Raw genomic sequence first — 21,353 nt, forward strand, 5'->3', positions numbered from 1 at the left:
CAAGTCGCAGTGCTAAGTCATAATAATGATAATGTTACAAATTCCATTACATTATTATTATTATTATTATTAGAAGGCCGTTACGCACTGCGACCAGAGCTGATCTATTGTGAAAGACCTATTTTTGTAACCCTAGAGTTTTAGGCTTTTTAAAAATTATAGCACAATTTTGGGCTCGTTGTTCCAAAGATTGCATGGAGATACTACGATACCACCAAGGTGGTGAAGTCTTTATCTGCCCAGCGCAGGACATTCACAAAGCACATGTTCTGAGCTTCCTATGTCCAATTCGCAAAAGCGGCAGACATTGGTCTCAGATAGACCAATATTATTTAGATGATACCTCATACTACTGTGACCTGTAAGATATCCTGTTAAAAGACGCAGATCTACTCTGCTTAGTGAGAGAAGCTTGTCAGACATTCCTTTGTTGGGACTTAGGAATAGTTTGGCTTGACGCTGACCGGCACAGTTTAGCCAGTGTGCGGCAAGTTTTCTTTCTTCTCATTTCCTAAGGAATTCATTAATATGGCCTTTTGTGAGTCCACAGAAAGGCTCAGGACCAGTAAGTTGCATATTTGCTCCTTGTTTTGCAAGGTCATCAGACATTTCATTCCCTCATGTCTTTCATGCCCCGGAATCCAGCCTAGTGTTACTATGTTGAAGTTCCCTAACGTGTTGAGAAGGTTTAGGCAATCATTTACCAATTTAGAGGTGATAGTTGTTGATAGAAGGGCTTTTAGAGCCGCTTGGCTATCTGAAAGTATGTAGATGTGAGTACCTTTCATTTTCCTGTTAAGGCATTCTCTCACACATATTTCGATGGCATGTATTTCTGCCTGGAATATTGTTGGGTAGAATCCCATCGGAATCGATTTTTTGAATTTAGGCCCATTGATTCCTATCCCTGCTCTACCATTTCCCAATTTGGACCCATCAGTAAACCATCGCTGGGAGCCAGGTTTGAAAGCGATAGAGTTAGTTCTCCAGTCTGTGCGTTCATTAATTATAACTTGGAAGTTTCTGAAGAGTATTGGTTTGGGTGATAGTATATCATCCCTAGGAAGAATGGGACTATGTAGGAAGTCTTCCAAGATCGTTAAATGTCCTTTCATATCCCCACTTTTAAGTTCAGATATACCTTTTAATCTTAAGGTACTTGACCACCTTATAAGTTTCAAAAAATTAAATTTTTTTTTTTTACATTTTTTCAATCCTTATACTTTTAAAAATCATCACCTGAAACTGTTTTTTTAAATTCGAATTCTAACAAAGTGAAATCAGTGAAAATGTGCAGGCGCATCCTGCACTCATTACTTGCTGACTCAGCGGAAAGAAAATAGCAAGTTTTAACTTTAAACGCGTTTTTCCAGAAATTACTTTTTTTCGAATGGCGGACACTTTATCTCCGAAACTGCTTAGCCGATTTTAATGATTTTGGTCTTGTTTTATTTGTTAAGATGTTTTGTATGCCAATTTACCACATTTTGCAAAAAAAAGTTAATAAAGTATTGCTTTTTAAGCATAACATTGTGAAAAACAGGGGTGTTTTCTTAACTTTTTTTCAAACATCCGCCATTTTTTTAATATATTATTTTTTTTTTTTGTCAGTTTGTGGTAAATTCTCACGCAAGGAACCTTCCTTTTGAAAATTTTGTTTCTCTCTTTTGTTTTAGAATTACCATTTCTAAGATTAACTGTCCGCCGCAAGACATGATTTTCTTCAGGCCTCGACTTTGGCGCCTCCTGGATATATGTTAAAAAAAGAAATTTTAATAAATCAATTTTTTTTTGTATTATATAAGCTCTAAATAAAAATTAAAAAAAAAATTTATTTTAATATATTATACAGAACATGAAAAAAAAATTATTGAATATGTTGTACTTTTTAGCTTTCCAAGGTGGTCAAGTACCTTAAGGGAATCGAGCGAGCTTCCCATTCAATTAAGATTGGAAGCAGTGGTATGTTCAGGAGCACACCCAATGCATCCGTGGGACATGTTTTCATAGCCCCTGTAATACCAACACATATCAGGCGATGCAGTTTGTTTAATTCGTTTACTGCTTTTCTTTGCTTGACCTTGGGCCACCATGCTAAGGATGCATAAGTGACTATGGGTTTCACAACTGTGGTGAATGCCCAGAAGGTCATTCCAGGGTTTAGTCCCCATGTCTTACCAAAAAGCCTTGTGCAGGCAAAGAATGCCCTTGTGGCTTTTGAAGTAACTCTCTAAATATGGGAATTCCACGTAAGCGTTTTGTCAAGACTGACGCCAAGATAGTTCGCTTCTGTCGAGAGTTGAAGTGTTGTTCCATTAAGGGTCGGACATTTGAGATTTATGATCCTTCTCCTAGGAAACACACAGTGTTGTTTTGGATGGGTTAATGGAGAGCCCTTTTTCCGTGCACCATTTGTTTATTATTGTAAGGGCTTGCTGCATGCGATCCGAAATGGTTTCCTCATGCCAGTCTAATACATAAACTACTAGGTCGTCAGCGTAGCCCTGAGTGTGAAATCCTAGGTTATTCAGATTGTGGAGAAGTTCATCTATGACTAGAGTCCACAAAAGAGGAGAAAGTACGGAACCTTGAGGGCAACCTCTTGTGGCTTTAATAGATTTGATTGTTCCTCCTAGTTCGGTGTTTATCGTCCTAAATTTCAGCATGAATATTATCCATCTAGTGATGGGTTCAGGTACCTCCTTTAGATATAGGGCATTATAGATTGCCTCATAGGAAGTGTCATCAAAAACCCCTGATATGTCAACAAATGCACATAGAGCTATCTGTTTGGACTCAATAGCCTTTTCAATAACTGTTACCAGGCTGTGTATTGCAGTCTCAGTGGATTTTCCCTGTTGATAGGCAAATTGAAGTCGATTGTTCTCCCTTATATACTGATCAACTATCTTTTCCATTGTTTTGAGGAAAAATGAGCTGAGACTAATTGGTCTGTATGATTTAGGCAATTGTTCGGGTTTTTTCCCTACCTTTGGAATAAATACGACCTTAACCTCAGCCCATTTTGTAGGCAAATATCCTAGCAGTAAGCTTGCTTTGTATAGTCTGGTCAAATTAGGGATAATATGGTGTGCACCCTGCTGTAAAAGACAGGGGAATATCCCATCAGGACCAGGAGATTTGTATGGGCTGAATGTTGATATCGCCCATTGTACCCGCTTTTCATGGAATAGCTTGTTTGCTAGTTTTAAGTTCTCAGCACTCGCAGATGTAGTAGTTTCTGCCGGCACGAGATCTCGTCTAGCACAAGTGATCCAGGGAAGTGAGTGTCCAGCAGAAGTTGACGGGTTTCCTCAGGATTCCTTGTGTAGCTTCCATTTGGCTTTTTCAAGGTACTAATGCCGTTTGAGTGATCTTTTAGTATTACAGTAGGTTCTGTTTTTATGCGGTAGATACGTTCCGCAAGAAACAGCATAAAAAAAGCTACTAGTTCTATAGTATAAACGATACGATAGTAAAAAGATACGTTTCAAATGCTAAAACCGCATTAATCTGAAATAATCGCATAAAAAAGGGCACTAGTCCCATATTATTACTATAGATACGTTCCATAGACCGCATGAATCTGAAATAATTAAATAAAATCGGATAAACAAAATATTGTAATATATCTTTGAAAATTATATCTTTATATATCTTCCATACTTGTAGGGTTAGCATTTCTGATGTAATCTGTGATGAGTTTTTGCTTAGCTGGTTTAGAATCTTGTTTATATGTACAATTCCCGATAGGTCGACATGCATTTTGTAATTTAAAAAAAAACCGCACTATTTCAAAACCGCATAAAAAAAAGCCGCATAAAAACAGAACCTACTGTACATTGTAATATAAGAAGCTTTTAACGAAAAATATGAATTGAAAATCGGATTTGCTGACGACTGAGCTTTAACCTTTAGGTAAACAGCTTTACTTTTTAGGTAAACAACTCACTGAGGTCAATTTCACCCCAATTCATAAACTTTTTCCACAAACAGAGTTAAAGATTATTTTTTAACTTTTTTGTACGTGTTTAGATAAAATAAGAGGAAAAGATAAAATGAATTGTTTAATTTAATAAAATGCATAACATTTTATTCACAGAAAGAAACATTTTATCAGAAATAGACGGAAATAGAAATGTATCGGAAAATTATCTTGGATTAGAGAAAACTGTATAAACTAAAAATAAAGTATGTAGTAAGAACACGCGAAAACAACAAATTCATAAAATTAGTTAGTTGCATTATATGGTTGTTGTAGTAGTATGAAAAATAAAATTAAAAAATTAATAAATATATTACATAAATAGTGAAAACTCATCAAAATGTGGTGGAGGCGAGACCGGGGATGGTTGGATATAGGGGCAGGTAGACTAAGTAACAATAACTCGTCATAATCATGTGATTTTCATCAACCAATCATGAATATCGATGCCTCCCCATGGCCCGCGAACTTGTGCGAAATGAGCCGCGGCAGTCGCAAGGCGTTCGTGAGTGAGATCACATGTTGTGTTTTTTTTCTCGGTAAGTAATTTTTTTAGCACGTACTTTTTTTGTTATTGTGCCTATGTATCTGTTAGAAACAATTTTGTTCTTATGCCAAATAAAAACATAATAGTTCTAATATATATGGCTCAAAATCACCAAGGTTGCGAATTTCAAACTCGGTTTTATGACAAAAAAAAATTGCAAGCTATAATGATGACTATTAGTTTATACTGTTGCTTAATTTGTATATTTTTAAACCTTTACAGGGCAGCGCACAGAATTCTTTATTTTTTTAGTAATATTGCTTAGTAGTAAATATCTTGCAGAAAACCACCAATTCAAGCGCATAATTTGAGCTTTGTTTAAAAACATGGGTATGTATCTATATATATAATATTGAATACCTCCATTTTTGCGTATTTTATTGAAATATTGTATGTTCCCGAAAATGATCAACCGTTCCCGGAATGACAAAAATGTTCTCGAAATGATGACATTGATATAATTAGGTAGAAATAAGGAAATCTTTAAATTATAAACAACGGTTTAAATAACTAAGTTATTTATTTATTTATTTTTTTTACAAAACTTATTATTTTTCAAAAACATCAATATCATTATCAAAATAATAATATTTTTAACTTTTTTCTTTTTTTAGCGTCGGTATTGGAACAATACTGATTATTTGCTCAAAATCAATATATGATATATCCTTAGATTCCAGCTTAAATTTTCTAATATTGTTACGCACAGACCTCAAAAAGGTTACTAAGATTTCTTCATCATCGTCATCGACACATGTCTGGCACGTAGCAACACATCTGAAGCAAATATTGGGCTTCTTTAACAAGCAAGAATGTCCCAGGGGATACGAGATTTGGATGTATATTTTCTTTGCCATAAGATGTATTTGCTTCAACATCAATCTGTTTAACTTTAATCTGCTGACGACGACATATTGTCTCTAAATCTTCATTGTCCGAGGAAGATGACCAGTATACAGATTTATAAATGCTTACTCTATTTTTAAATCTCAAATCGTTATCTGTGATCATGGGCTCTTCGTCAACAGGAGATTCAATTGCAGGCATAAAAACTTCCTCAGGTTCAATTGCACTCATACTACAAAGGCTAGAAAGCTTCGATAGTTTTGGCTCTTTATGAAAATGTTCGTATCGATATAATTGTATTAAAACGTCTAGTCCTTTTTGCCAGTACACTTTTGCTATGTCCATTATACCTGGAATAGCATCCAGAGATTTTGAAACGCGGTTTTTATTCTCTCTCCTTAGCCCGTTTAATTTCTTTCTGCTCTTCAGTTATCTTATCCAAAAACTTTCTTCTTCTAGCATTCGCCTTTTATCTTTGGCGCAAATAAGCTGCACTATCCTTTTTAAGCCTTTTTGGGATTTTTTTTTATTTTTTTCTTTATCAGGAGTTTCCATTATGCTGTTATTATAAAGAAACAAAATTTTAAAATAAATTTATTAAAAAATTGAAAATTATTCGCCCCTAGAAATAATAATCATCATTCCGAGAACGCAACAGTCATTTCGGGATCGTGTCATCATGTCCGGGAACGTTTCCGAAATGACCGTTCACGAAATGACGATTTAAAATAAGCGCGCGCTTTGATTAGACGGCGGCCATCTTAAATGCGATCTGGGTTTGCCAATAGGAAAATATGTGAGTTTACTTTGTTATTTCGTGTCTAAAAAAGAATTTCATCAATAATTAAATGTAATAATTTCGTTCACGAATTGACGGACTATCCCTTTCCGACCTATGGCAAATCTAGCCAACCAATTGGTATGCATTTTTGGTCCCTATCACTTTGGTCAGTGTAGAAAATAGCTAAAAAGTTTATTTCGCCGAATCTTCTGTGTATCCTTTATTTCCAGGATACGCACAATTGTTGCGTTTCGGCCTGAATACAAATAAAAATCTATAAATAAATATAAATGCACGTTGCTAGAAATGTTAATTAATTTTATTTTTATTAGGCACTTTTATTATTTTTCTGTATGATATTTCGCAAAACAATTTTGTCTTTTATTTAAACACAAATGAACTGTACAAAATAAACGTGTGCGGGATTTACAACCAACACGCCTGCAACATCTTGCTAATGACAAATCATGCTCCTCTGGTATATGATTGTACCTATCAAGCCTCTTATCAATGCATTACTGTTCAGATGGTCGATATTTTTTAGATACACTTGGAGTTTCTTCTTCTTCGGTATCTGAGATATACTCTTCACGTGGCCTTTTCGCAACAGCTATAAGTTGCTCAGCTAATGCTAATCTAAAACTTAGTAAGTCATGAGAATCCCATCGAGATTTCGAATTTATTTTGCAAGGTTCTCTGTACTGTAGTCAAGAGTTGCCGCATACAAGATCAATTTTATTTTATGAAAACTTTCAACGTCCACTTACGAGTTTTGAAGAACGAACGGTATGCCTACATTAATTGATCACATATATCTACCCCTCCCATAGACTTGTTGTATTCTCGCACTATCCTTGGAGCCGGTACTTCAGCATACCTCTTTTCTTTTTTTTCCCAGCGTTTTACATTGGAAACGGGCCCGCAACCATAAGCTGATGATGCCAAGATTACCGCTTTGGAATCCTTCCACTGGACCACGACAATATTATCCTCGCTATGACAAAATTCTTCCCTATCACCCCTTTTCATTTGCCTTTCGTTGGTAAGGTGGATGTTTTTTATTCTGTTCCTCATTATAGTCCCTGTGGCATAAATACCACGGTTTAGTAAAGTCTGAAGGAGTGGTATTGTCGTAAAGTATCGGTCAAAAAACACTTTTGAACCTTCTGGAAGTGTTTCAACCAAACGTAAAACGAAGGCTGGACTTACGCCTAAGTTCGTATTGGAAAGTGGTGTCGTCTTTCCTTGGTAGATTTCAAAATCGAGTACCAGCCCTTCAGATGTCGTTAATACTTCGTTCTTTAGTCCCACTCCTCTAGGTTTGTTAGGAAGGCTTTGTCTCACGGGGCAACGACCAGTAAATGGGATCATTTGCTCATCTATGGAATAATTATCTCTTGGCTTTCTAGGAATGCTCCGACATGCCGATCTTACAGCTTCAATTAATGGATTAATCCTCCAAAAAACATTTGATTGTTTCCCTGCTTCTGTCACTTCATTTTCGTCCATAACATGGAGGCACACTCGCAAAAGAAAAAAGCGATCACGGGACATTGTAAAATATTTATAAAACTAGTATTTAGGGGACTCCACATCTATGTTAACTTCCACAGAAATGGAAGCACTCTCTTCCAGATTTATTTGAAATGGTCTTTTCCTGAAAATTTCGCGGCGATTGCTGTTTTCATTTGGTGGTTCCTCAGTACCTTCGCCATTCCCTTCGTCACTGTCATCACTTTCATCATTTGCAGATTCACTGTGCGCGCCAGGTAACTCCCAAGTAGCATCTCGAAGATCATCATCGCTACTAAAGTCCTCCAAATCCGATTCTAATAGAGTACCCAATATTTCGTCTTCAGTCAATTGCTCTGATTGAAAAAAAAAAACAAATATTTCGTTAAACAAGTCCTAACACGCACAAAACACTTAATTTCACTTTTTAATTAAAACTTCTTTTGTTATTATTATGATAACACATTTTTTAAATACAAATTTCTCGGTTTACACAATTTAAATAATTTTTCTAACTTACTCTTTCGATTCATTTTTGAAATGATTGAAATGCAACGTCAAAATAGCGAAATTCGCGAAAAATAACGGACACCAATAACTGTTCGTTGTGTTTTTATTAACCCTAGAGAGATAACCTTATTGGAAGTTACGGAGAAGATAACCATACGCCTGTGGGACGTATCATAGTTTTTCTTTATGGTGACATTATTTTTGGAAAAATTTTTTACCTTTTTTTACTGTCGTTGGTTCTTTATATATTTCCTTATTTTTTAAATGCATTTTTGGAGAAACTTTTTTTTATTATGTAAGAAAAAATCACATTTTCAGTATTCTTATAAAATAAACAAAAAAAAAATAAGTATTTTGTAAAAGGAACTGCCGTTTTCTTTAAAACTAAAATGAACACATTTCTTTCGCTTTTTAAGCTTATTTAGATATAACATTTATGATAAATTAAAAAAAAATATAAAGTATGGTCAAATCAGGTACAAGTTTTGCACACTTCATTTTTATGTTCCCCGCATATTGGGTTAGTACATTTTACACACACCATTTTAGACATACGCCTTATTTTTGAGGGGCAATAGGAACAGTATCTTTTTTTCTTTGGTTCAGGTTCTTCTCTGCCTCCCTTCTTGTCTCTTTCAACCTGTTGAGGCAATGCATTTTTTATATTTCGCTTCAAAGCGTTACTCAAACTATGGGCCTCCAAGCGCCTTTCCATCCATGGCGATGTCAACGAACTGGATAAAGTTTTCATAAAATTTCTTCGACCAGACGGTTTTTGGTTTCGAGACTGCAGGTTGTGGCAATAAATAACGTATGAATTTACAAAAGCTATGTTGAGCAGTCCGTAAAATATTGCCATAGGCCAACGATTAGTTTTCCTTGAGCACGACATTATTGAACACATTTGGTCAAACGTGTCGACACCTCCTTTTGTTTGGTTATAATACAAAATCATGTCTGGCTTACCACTACTTTCATCGATACTGCCTTTTTCGTTGCAGGATGAGAGCATGAATACCATTTTAGAAGGCTTTGGTTTATAGGACAAAAGCGTTAAAGGTCCATCATAACAAAATCTGGCACTTCCAACCTCTCGCGATCGTGAATTTTTCATTAATTCCGGAATTTCACGTTATTATTAGTTCCCACCAAAGTCGATTTGTACGGCTCTTTTAATAAGTTCTTTGCCAGTGGAACTGACGTAAACCAGTTGTCACAAGTAATATTGCGAAAAGTCCCATGTATTGGTTTGGATAATTCCTTCACGTAATATTCCCCCAAAGGGACGTTGTTAGTATTAGTCGATTTGCCTAGGTATGGAATGGCATTGAACATATATTTTGTGGCACTGTCGCAAATCATTACAATTTTGATCCCATATTTATTTGGTTTATTGGGAATGTACATCTTAAATGGACATCGGCCACGAAAACCCAGCAACTGTTCGTCAATTGTGGTATGCGACCCCGGTGTGTAACTGGTTTGGCATTGTTCAATGAACATATCCCACACTTTTCTGACAGGCAAAAACCGGTCATTAGATTGAAGAGAAGGTCGCAATGCTTTGTCATCCATTCGCAGGCATCGAATCAAAAATTTAAACCTATCGCGACTCATAGCTGAAGTATATAGCGTTCCACTGTAGGTATTATCAAATATTTCATCGGTTGTCAGATGGGTATCTTTTAACGCAGCTGTCAAAACGAGAATTCCAATCAGAGCGCGGAGTTCGTGTTCACTTGTATCCCTATAAGTTGCTGTCGTCATTCCATCTTTACGTTTCAGGGATATTTCCACATTTGTCCATTTTACAATTTCCAGAATAATATCGTCGGTAAAAAATGCATTGAAGCAGGAAAGGGGCTCAAACAATGATTTACATTGTCTAGTAGGACCTCTTGCCGTTCGAACAATGTTGGATAAAGAAACTCTGCCAACGTTTTTACCTTTCGACGTTGTCCACCAGTACTTACTTTTGCTTCTAATAGTAGGTTCAGAAAACGTAAGAATACGGCTATCTGAAGAAGAAACACAATTGGAAGATCCTGTAACTTGGTCCTCCAATAAAGCTGTGTTGATATCACGACCTTCACTGGCGATTTCCTCATCTTCGACATCGCTCTGAACATCATCTTCAAATAATTCATTTTCTGTTTCACTGTTATCAGATGATTCCGGAGCGTCCGATAAACCTTGCAAATACGTACTTATTTCAGTGTCATTTAAGCATCCATTTCGGGCCATTGTTCTTGGTTTAACTGATGAAAAAACGAAATCACAATCAAAACAAATTTATTCAAATTGAGTGTAAAAGTCACACAAAAGCTAACCATACGTCTCCGAGACGTATGCGATCGCCAAAACTCAAAAAGTATCGAACTTACCACAACAAAATAACCACCACCGGCAAGCTACTGTAAACGACTGAGAAAAATAAAAACAGCAACGTGGTACTAAAACATTCGAGAGAGGGAGAGCGAAAAATTAAAAGGGCATACGTCTCTCAGACGTAGGTTATCTTTCTAGGGTTAAGAAAATAGCTCGTACAATTGTGTACATCAGGTTAAATTGCACTAGCGCAGATATTTTCGGAAATATTAGGATTTAAACTTACACGCACAATTGTGCGTACACGGTCGGAAAGGGCTATTGATGTACGCTCCACGAATAATGAATTGAAAGGTACTTACCATTTAGATTTATTTCATTTGACGATAAATACTCTGACAGCCCGCTTTGTTATTGTTTTCTTCCTCGACTGACGTTAGACACCGAATGGCTGCATTCACTTAAAATTATTTTTGATCTATTATCGATACGTTCACTGAAATGACTTGTGCGGTATCAGACAAACTATATTGGATATTTTTATATTTAAAAATAAATAATCTTTTAGTATCCTTTCTAAAACTAAATTTTGTATAAAAAATACGATGTATTAAGTAATGAAATGGGTAACTTACCTTACATTTTTATATTAAATTTTGGACTTGTTGCTGAAGATTGCACATTAGGACGCGTTCCCGAAATGATTATTTATGCATGTATATTGATTTTATTTAAAATTTGCTTTATTAATTAGTTATATTGTTTGATGTACACACAAAACAGGTTAGTTGAAGTAATTTATTAATTTTTTTTTCTCAAATAAGTCAAGATTTAAGACATTAAATTGCTAGCAAAGCCAATTCTGGACCTTGGTGATTTTGAGCCATATAACGCAGTATTGCTCCTATGTTAGTGCGAGAGTTTGCATATTATGAGCAATTAAAATGCAGAATGGCGTCAGGGGCTGGTTGACAAATTTTGTTCGGGGCAGGTTGACTAATTAGTCAACCAACCCCAGTCGCTCCTACTTTCATGATCATCTCTCATGGAATTGCTCTATAGTCTTCTGTCACATTCTAATTTACTGTTGTATTTTTACAGACAATGAGGACTTACAAAAGAAAATCTGAAAGGGGTAATTCTCCAAAAGATATCATAGAAAGAGCTTGCCACGCGATTATGTAAGAACAGTGATTCTGATTTAGAAGACTGATATGAGGGACTGAACTTAAATAGGTTTTTACTATAAGCAGATATTATGAGACTTGTTTACTCAAAGATAAGTTTTGATTTAGAAAATACTTTTTCTGTTTTGATAAAAGATTAAAATTGTTTATGATAGTCTATATTACAAGAATGTTAATATTTTTTAAGGTTAGATTAGGTTTGTTGAATAATATTAATATAAGGGCAATGTGATTTTTGATTGGCAATTTATTACAATAATTAAAATTACAATTAAAGTTAAAAAGAAAGTACAAAGAATTAATCATACTTATGGTTATTTTAAAGTTCTTTGTTAAGATTTAAAGTGAGAGAATTAAAGATTGTTTGTTAGATTTATCAAAGTTCTTTGTGACCTGAAAAAGGATATTGAATTTAAGTTTGTTCATTTTAATTAAAAAGTTTCTATCACTTAGTAAATTTTTGTGTTTTATTTTATACCAATCCTCTTAATTTATACTAATTACTGCCTAAGTCAACCTACCCCGTGCTTATATTCAACCTGCCCCGGACATGGGATAGGTTATCCAAGCGTCAGGGGTTTATAAAATCAGCAAAATAAGTATTATAATAGTGAATATATAGGTCATATTATAGTATTATGGGTACCTGAATAGTTCTTTTATCGGTAGCAATTGTTGTTTTTGTTATATTAAATTAAACTTCAGAGATATATGAGCTCAAGTCAAAAGTTAGTCAACCATCCCCGGTCTCCCCTATACTTTCGTTTGACGCTGACTGTGTGCACGAACATATATGTACATATATGTATATTTAGCTTAATTCTGTCTAAGGTGAACTTTTATCTCTTTTAATTCTATTTATAAAAATAGTGGTTTTCTTTAATGGCAATGTGGTCCAGAAGTCGGCCTCTAAATGAAAGCGAGGTGGAAATTTGTTTATTTGATCATGATCTTTTGCCATTTTTCTTCTAGAGACATTATTCCATCAGTGTAAAACTTTTGTGGTTTCTCGGCGAAAAATTGCGATAAGTATTTTTCACAGGCTGCTCTTGAAGCCAACTTTACTCCATTAAGGGAGTTGTGCATTGACCGAAACAAATGGTAGTCCGATGGTGCAAGATCAGGGCTGTATGGTGGATGCATCAAAACTTCCCAGCCAAGCTCTCCCAGTTTTTGCCGAGTCATCAAAGATGTGAGTGGCCTAGCGTTGTCCTGATGGAAGACGACGCCCTTTCTGCTGATCAATTCTGGCCGTTTTTCTTTTCGATTGCTTGCTTCAATCTCATCAGTTGTTGACAGTAAAGTGTAGAATCAATCGTTCGAGCAGGCAGCAGCAGCTCATAGTGGATGATTCCTTTCCAATCCCACCAAACACACAGCATAACCTTTCGAGGCGTCAATCCTGGCTTTGCGATCATTTGTTGAGCTTCACCACCCTTGCACCATGATCTTTTTCGCACAGTATTGTCGTATTTGATCCACTTTTCGTCTCCTGTTACCATTCGCTTCAGAAATGATTCGATTTCATTTCGTTTCAGCAAAGAATCGCAGATGTTAATTCGGTCGATTAAATTTTTCACAGACAATTCATGTGGTACCCACACATCGAGCTTCTTTTTGTAACCAACCTTTTTTAAATGGTTCAAAACCGTTTGATGATAAATGTTTAGTGCCTTGGCGATATCATGGCAACTTATGTGACGGTCCTGGTTAATCTTTTCCATAATTTCAACGACAGGTCGACCGGAGCGAGGTGCATCTTTCACATCGAAATTTCCAGAACGGAAGCGAGCGAACCATTGTTGTGCTACACGAACTGATACAGCATCGTCTCCGTAAACTTCATACATTTCATTGGTGGCTTGCGTGGCATTCTTCCCTTTTTTATACAAAAATTTCAAAATATAGCGAATTTCTTCATTATTTTCACTCATTTTTGAACAGCTATAACTTTTTTTCAACTTCTCGGAATTTAATTTTTTTTTTGGTTAAATGAAGCTTAAAATGTCACCTTTCTAACACCATATGATATGACACAATGAGATTGGTAGCACTGGAGATAGATGACTCCAACGACATCTATTGACAAAATACGAAAAGACTTTTTCGACTACCCAATAAATCAACCACATCTGTAAATTTTTCGAACGTGATTGGTCCGGAATGATGATATAATCGTGTTAGTACTATATTTCAAAAGTTTTGTGGTCTTCCCCGTGAGGGCAATCAATTTAGTAATTTAAAATCCTCATTCTCACTAAATGAAGTTTTATAGGATTTTGTAATGTCAAAATCTTATCTTCTTGCATACTTTTTCTGTCTAATTCAGCGTTCTTTAAGTATACATCTTTGAAGAAAGTGGACTTACACCATTTTCAAGCTAATTATATTTGTAACTTCACTAACTACGAAATTTTATAATGATAAAAATAATGAACATTTTAACAGATTTTTTGCAAAAAGTTTATAAATAAAAAGTTGATTGTAAATTGTATTAATTTTTATCATTAACTAATTTTATGTCAAAATGGACTTACACCACTTTCAAAGAAAACGCCTCATATGGTGTACACTTTCTTTTGACATTGACTGTATGGGCAAAAAAGGTGCGCGAACTATACAGGGGGGTAAATTTCACCCAATAACATTTCTAGATCTGCATAAATTCGGGGCGCACCAACTACTGGGGTCTTACTGCATGAATTCGAAAAGTAAAATCGGCGTTGCTAAAATATAGCTAACGGTATGTTTTCAGACGTTAGAAATAAACAAACTACAACCTATTAAATGTTTTATGTGTTGACTCCCACCCAGTGTGTCTTCCGAAGGTTAACCCTAGAAAACTAAACCCCGCCTCTGAGGCGCAAAGATTGTCATTTTTACGTATTTCATTATGATTGAATGCAAGTGGCAGCACGAGCTTTCAAACCATTATAGTAGTCTCTTGTGTGAGTTTGTGGGCGAACGTTCATTGCGCAAAGTTTTTTTGTTACGGAGATATATTATATTTATTCTTGTTGCCTGAGAGGTGAGGTTTAGTGTTAAAGGTATTTTTCTGACTACATATTATTTGTAAATATTTCCTTTTTTTTGCGACAGTAGCTATAATGTTAATGGCTTTTTCGTTTAAAAATGTGTACTTCTGACTCCCAAATAGAAAAATGGCTGGAGGAGCTGTCGCTAAATGGAAGCGAAATAGAGGACAATTTAGAAAAGGATTTCGATTCAGGCGATAGTCTAATTGATCCCAACTTTCAAATTGAATCTGAAGATGAAGTTGAAAATATAATTGTAGGCAATCAAGAATTGACTCCTGTTGCAGTTTCACTTATAGACGTACCACAAAGTAATGACCAACCTAATGACTCTTTAATAATCAAGCCTTCCGAAGCTATTGTAAGAGGTAAGAACAATTTCATTTGGTCGACTGAACCGTCTTCTACAAAATGAAGCTCAAGTAGAACTCCAGCGAGGAATATAGTTCATATTTTACTGGGATCAAAGAGAGAATTTAGGGACGTTACAAAGCCTTTAGATTGTTTTGAAAAATTTTTCACACCAAATATAATTGAAGAAATTCTTCTTTATATCAACGAAGACATTAAAGTTAAATCCAATAATTACAAAAAACAAACCACAACCACATCATTGACTAGAACAGAAGAACTTCGCGCTCTCCTTGGAATTTTGGTTTTAAGTGGTGCGCTAAAGAACAACCATTTGTCAACTAAAGAGCTTTTTGATCCTTTGCTCTGCGGATCTAAAAATGTTGCTACAATGAGTATGGAACGTTTCATTTTGATGATCGGAACACACGAGAAAATAGAAGAAAGACCGATAAATTTGATCCCATTAGAAACATATGGGAGATTTTTATTCAGCAATGTAGAGATAACTTTAAACCGGGGTCATATGTGACAATAGACGAACGGCTACTAGCATTTAGAGGTCGATGTCCATTCTGAATGTACATACCAATCAAACCAGCTAAATACGGAATAAAAATTGTGCTAGTCTGCGATGTCAGAACTAAATATATGTTTGATGCTTCACCATATTTGGGAAAAAATTTTAATACAGGCGAACCGTTAGGTTCTTATTATTGTAAGCTTCTCACTAGAACTATACATGGAACAAATAGAAACATAACTGTAGACAATTGGTTCACTTCCATACCATTAGCAGAACAGCTATTAGCGGATCCTTATAAGTTAACTTTAATTGGAACAATCAAGACTAACAAAAAAGAAATTCCAGATGAGTTCAAGCATAATACATCCCGTCGAATTGGAACATCCATGTTCGGTTTCCATGATAAGTTAAGTCTTGTTAGCTATAAAGCAAAGCCTCATAAAACTGTTTTTTTAATATCAACTATGCACGACGAACCCACACTTAACTCACTATCAAAAAAACCTGTAATTATTGAGTCCTATAATGCAACAAAAGGTGCTGTTGACACTTTTGATCAGATGTGTTGTCATGCCAGCTGCAGCCGCAAAACCAGGCGTTGGCCATTATGTATGTTTTACGGTATGATAAATATGGCAGTATTGAATAGATATATTCTCTATGTTTCAAACTGTGACCAAAAACAAATAAAGCCAATGAGCAGAAGGGATTTAATGAAGGATCTTAGTAAGGATTTGTGCTGTGACTGGCTCTCAACGAGATTTCAAGAAAGACCATCTATGCAAAAACGAGTTCGTGAAGCAATAACCGACTCCATTCATAGCTCCGAAGAGCAGCAAGAAAACTCTCAACCACAAATAAAGAAAGGGAAAAGATCAATGTGCAATTACTGTCCATCAAGCAAGAAACGTATGAGTGTTTATTATTGTGCAAAATGCAATAGAACATACTGCCTGGAACATAAATCCCCAAATTGCTATACATGTGATATAAGAAAAATGTGATACAAAATAAAATGTTAATAATATATTTGAAATTCTTTATTTTTATGAAACTTAGTACAAATAGCTATAAGAAAAATATGAATTTTATAATTATAAAATTTTTTCTAAATGATATCCTTGCAAAAAAAAAAAATTTAAGTGTTAATTTAGTAAGTACATAATTGGCTTATAAAAACAATTTGATGAAATATTTTTTTTATATTATAGTTAAATACTCCAACTCTCAAAAAATAAAATGTTTTTCAATACAAAAACTTAACAAAAATTAGAGAAGAATTTTGTTTTTTTTTAAAAGTAGCCTGATAAGCGAGCTTTAGTTCTAAGCGTTTAAAAAAAAGGTTTATTTTTCTAGGGTTAAGGCAGCCAATGCTCTCTATCTGTTTAGTTCTAAAATTTTATATTTCATAATTAATTATAAAAAAAAAAAAAAATAGAATATAGTGCCGTTAATTCCCTAACTTTTATCAAGCAACTTACATATTTATAGGTCAAGAGGGACTACTCAGTTGGAACATGTAGATATGTATGTATACTTTTTTTAAATAAAAAAAAACTCAATTTGTTCTTGTTTTAAAAGAAATTAATTCGAATTATTATTAATAGAAATACTCATTTGTTTCGTTGAAATGAAAAACTTACATACACCTACTCTTTTTACTCAAATTTGATTTAACACGACTTAAAAAGAAAAAAAATCTTTTTTTAGATGAATTTTTTAAGAATATTTACAAATATTTTATAAATTTTTCTTGAATCTAATAGTGGGAATGTATCTATCGTGTAAAAAGAAAATTACTAAATGGTCCAATAAGTTCATAAGGTGAGTGGGTAAAAACAATTTTTTCAACCAAAATTCATTTTATTCTTCAACATAGGTCCCCTCTGGAGCGATACACTTTTCCCAACGGTCTTCTAACATTTTGATGCCTTTCGAAAAATGATCGATAGAAAGTCCTTCAAAATACGCGTCTGCTTCCCATTCAACTTCTTCATTTGATCGAAATCTCTGTCCCTGAAGCCATCTCTTCAAGTTTTTAAACAGCCAATAGTCGCTGGGGGCCAAATCCGGAGAATACGGTGGATGGGGAAGCAATTCGTGCAATTTTGCCATGGCATTCGTTGATTTGTGAGCCGGTGAAATGCCTTGGTGGAACAATACTTTTTTCTTTGCTAAAGGATGCCGCTTTTTCTTGGTTTCGTCGTTCAAACGGTCCAAAAAGCTGGCATAATACTCGCCGGTGACCGTTTTACCCTTTTCAAGATAGTCGATGAAGATTACACCGCAAGCATCCCAAAAAATGCTGGCCAAGACCTTTCCAGCCGATTGATGCGTCTTTGGACGTTTTGGTCGGCTTTGGCCGGCTTCCAACCAGTCTGCCGACTGTTTATTCGACTGTGGCGTGTAGTGGTGGATCCATGTTTCGTCCATTGTTATGAATCGACGCAAAAGGTCGCTTGGATTGCGGCGAAACAGCTCCAAACAATGCTCAGAATCCATTATTCGTTGTTGTTTTTGGTTGATTGTGAGAAAACGCGACTAGCTTTTTCACACCCAAATGTTCATGCAAAATCGTTCCTACTGACCCTTTCGATATGCTTACGGCCTCTGCTAACTCGCGCACTTTCACTTTACGATCATTCAGAATGATACGATGGATTTTTTTGATGTTTTCTGGAACAACTGCTTCATTTGGACGTCCTGAACGCGCTGCGTCCTCAGTGCCCGTACGAACGCATCTAAATTCACGAAACCATCGTTGAACGGTTCCGATCAACGGAGCGGATTCCAAATAATACTTCCGTAGCCATTGGTGTGTTTCCACAGTGTTTTTTTTTAATTAAAAAACAGTGTTTTATCAATACACGAAATTCTTTTGAATCCATTTTTTTTCACAAAACCAAAAGTGGCTTCACTTAAACAACTGTAACTCACAAACTAATCGGCAAAATGTCATGAAAATTTGACAAGTAGCTCCTAAAGGGCGGTTATCACTAAATACCATATGCTTTTGATATTGACGCCGCCATCTACGTATGCCTCATCTTATGAATATTGGACCATGTAGTAGGTGCACTCCAAAAATCTTCGCACGTTTATAAGAGATTTAAAATATTATATTCAGAAAACTCTCGAAAAACGTACACCCAACAAGCTACTAAGTTGGGTACCCACGACGTTTCAACACTTCCTTAAGCCTATTGGGTATAGAGTTTACTAATTTGGTAGTCTCTTCGACAGTCATCTTCTCCCACTCCTCCCACATTTTTCAATACCTCTTTCCTTGTACCTACTTTGGAGTTTCTTTATATTTCTTTCCAGAAGCGCCCACAAGTTTTCAATAGGGTTTAAACTTGACGATTGTAGTGGTGCTGGCAATACCTTGAGATAGTTCTTCAGCCGTATGCGTGGGCTCGTTGTCTTGTTGAAAGCAGTATTCATTTGATAACCCCAGCATTTCAGCGCCTTGCTTTAAATTTTGTTTTAAAGTATCGAAATAAGCCAACTTAACCATTTTCCCAGGCCTCCAGCTGCTATCCAGCACTACCAAGTTTCACTGTTGGTAACAATTTCGTTTTTATTCAGCGCTGTACTAGATTTCCTTCGCACATTTTCTCTTCCTTTGATACAAAATTCAAAACATTCTCATATCCGGAAAAATAATCTTTCTCCAAAATTTTGGAGGCTTGTGTATGTGCTAAGTTGCAAAACCAATGCGTTGTTGCCTATTTATTAGGCAAACAAATGGTTTCTTCCTAGCAACTCTTCCATTATAGTTGGCTTTTCTTAATACCATTTAGACAGTTGAAGCACTAATATATTTTGAAAACTTGTTCCTTATTTCTTCTTTCACTTTGAAGCAGTTATCTTTGCATCTTTCTTCATAAGCCATTTAATACTGCGCTTTTCCCATTCTGCTAATTTACAGGGACGCCCTATTTTTGGTCTTGAAGTTATAATTTCGATCATGTTTTCCCCCTACTGTTGTTCTTCCTATTTGCCGACAGTTTTGACCTTCTTTCTATAATTTTATTACGATTTTCGTCTCGCAAATGTCAATTTCTTTTCTTTTTGCTTCCACTGTAATGCTCCGCACAGTATTCTATTGAAAGCCGATAAACTAAGAGTTTCTTAAATAAAAGTAATAGTTTTGCTCATTAAAAAACCATTCTAACAACACAAAACTCGAATACGCAAACGATGAACGTACCTTTTTGACACTCGCCTTACTACATATCGGAAATAAGTACCGTTACAATTGGTGGTGACGCATACGATGATAATTTTGGTCGCCCGCATGACTACTACGATAGTACAGAACGAAAGTAATAAATTTGAATTTGTAATTTTGGCTGCGCAATCTGTAGAGAGCTGTGAGAATGCCATTACGGATTGTTTTGAGCTGCCCGAACCTGGAATTTGTCTGGCGTAGTCCAATAGTTTGGTGCCAGCTAACGTCTCGTAGTCTTAGCTCTTCGCTTCTAAGCTCCTCCTTGATAGAGTGTTGTCCCATGGCAAGGAAGGGCTCAAGTCCCATTAATAAATAGGCCTCTCTAGCCAATAAATCTGCTACTTCGTTGTCAGGTGTGCCCTACGTCCCATATGAACCGGATGCGATTATGTATTACTTACGGTACTTAGAAAAAACGAGAAGAGATCTCAGAAAGTTTACTCTTCCAAAATTTCAAAATATAGCAAAAAATATCTGAGGGAATGAGGAGGCGCCGTACAGAATATCGAAAGTGGCAAAAGGGGACAAAAAAAAAAACGCGGAAAGAGAAAAGCAGTAAAATTATATTCTAAAACAAATAGATGCGATGCAAATAATGTACTCGTATATGTACATGATAAAGTAATAAAAGATAATTCACCAAAGCATGAGAGCGGTTTTCAATATATTTTGAGTTGCTCTGCTTCCACAAGAGTTAGGCTTTAGCTATTCTTTTTTCCATAACTACACAAGTGAAATAGCTTTTGTGCGCCTTGGGTCTGATATATCTTATATCTTATTTATATAAAATTATATTAAGTCAACTTTTTGTGTGCGCTAACCGGCCGTATCTTTGCACCGAATTAAACCAAACTTACACACATTGTATAGTTTGGATACCTATTGGTGGATAGGGTCTCGAGATAGAGACCCAAACGTGGACCCGGGAACCCTAGAATATGTTTGTACAATATGGATATCAAATGAAAGCCGTTGGTGAATGCTTTAGTTTAGAGTATTTTTCATGCCACTCCGTGACTAGGGTCTCGAGATAGGGACCAAAACGTGGACCCGGGTAACCCTAGAATGTGTTTGTACAATAAGGATATCAAATGGAAGCTGTTGGTGAATGCTTTAGTACAGAGTATTTTTCATGCCGCTCCGTGACTGGGGTCTCGAGATATAGGTCAAAACGTGGACCCGGGTAACCTTTGGTTGTGTATGTACAATATGAGTATCAAATGAAAGCTTTTGATAAGTGCTTTAATACGAGGTAATTTTCATACCTATTGATGACTAGGGTCTGGAAATATATGCCAAAACGTGGACCCGCCGTGTCTTTGCACCGAATTAAACCAAACTTACACACATTGTTAAGTAGGTATTGAAGATGATTTCCGTATAGTTTGAATACCTATTGGTAGATAGGGTCTCGAGATATAGGTCAAAACGTGGCCCCGGGTAACCTTCGGACGTGTATGTACAATATGGGTATCAAATGGAAGCTGTTGGTGAATGCTTTAGTACAGAGT

General features: G+C 35.7%; 1 protein-coding gene across 1 annotated transcript; it reads right to left on the reverse strand.

The window, feature by feature from the left end:
* Nucleotides 1-17,471: 17,471 nt before the first annotated feature.
* On the reverse strand, nucleotides 17,472-18,110 carry LOC128857646 (histone-lysine N-methyltransferase SETMAR-like). The gene has a single exon (XM_054093394.1). The coding sequence runs from the start codon at nucleotides 18,108-18,110 to the stop codon at nucleotides 17,472-17,474; it is 639 nt and encodes a 212-aa protein (XP_053949369.1).
* Between the last annotated feature and the right edge of the window lie 3,243 nt (nucleotides 18,111-21,353).

Source organism: Anastrepha ludens, chromosome 3 (assembly GCF_028408465.1).
Source record: "Anastrepha ludens isolate Willacy chromosome 3, idAnaLude1.1, whole genome shotgun sequence".
NCBI classification, from domain to species: Eukaryota; Metazoa; Arthropoda; class Insecta; order Diptera; family Tephritidae; genus Anastrepha; species Anastrepha ludens.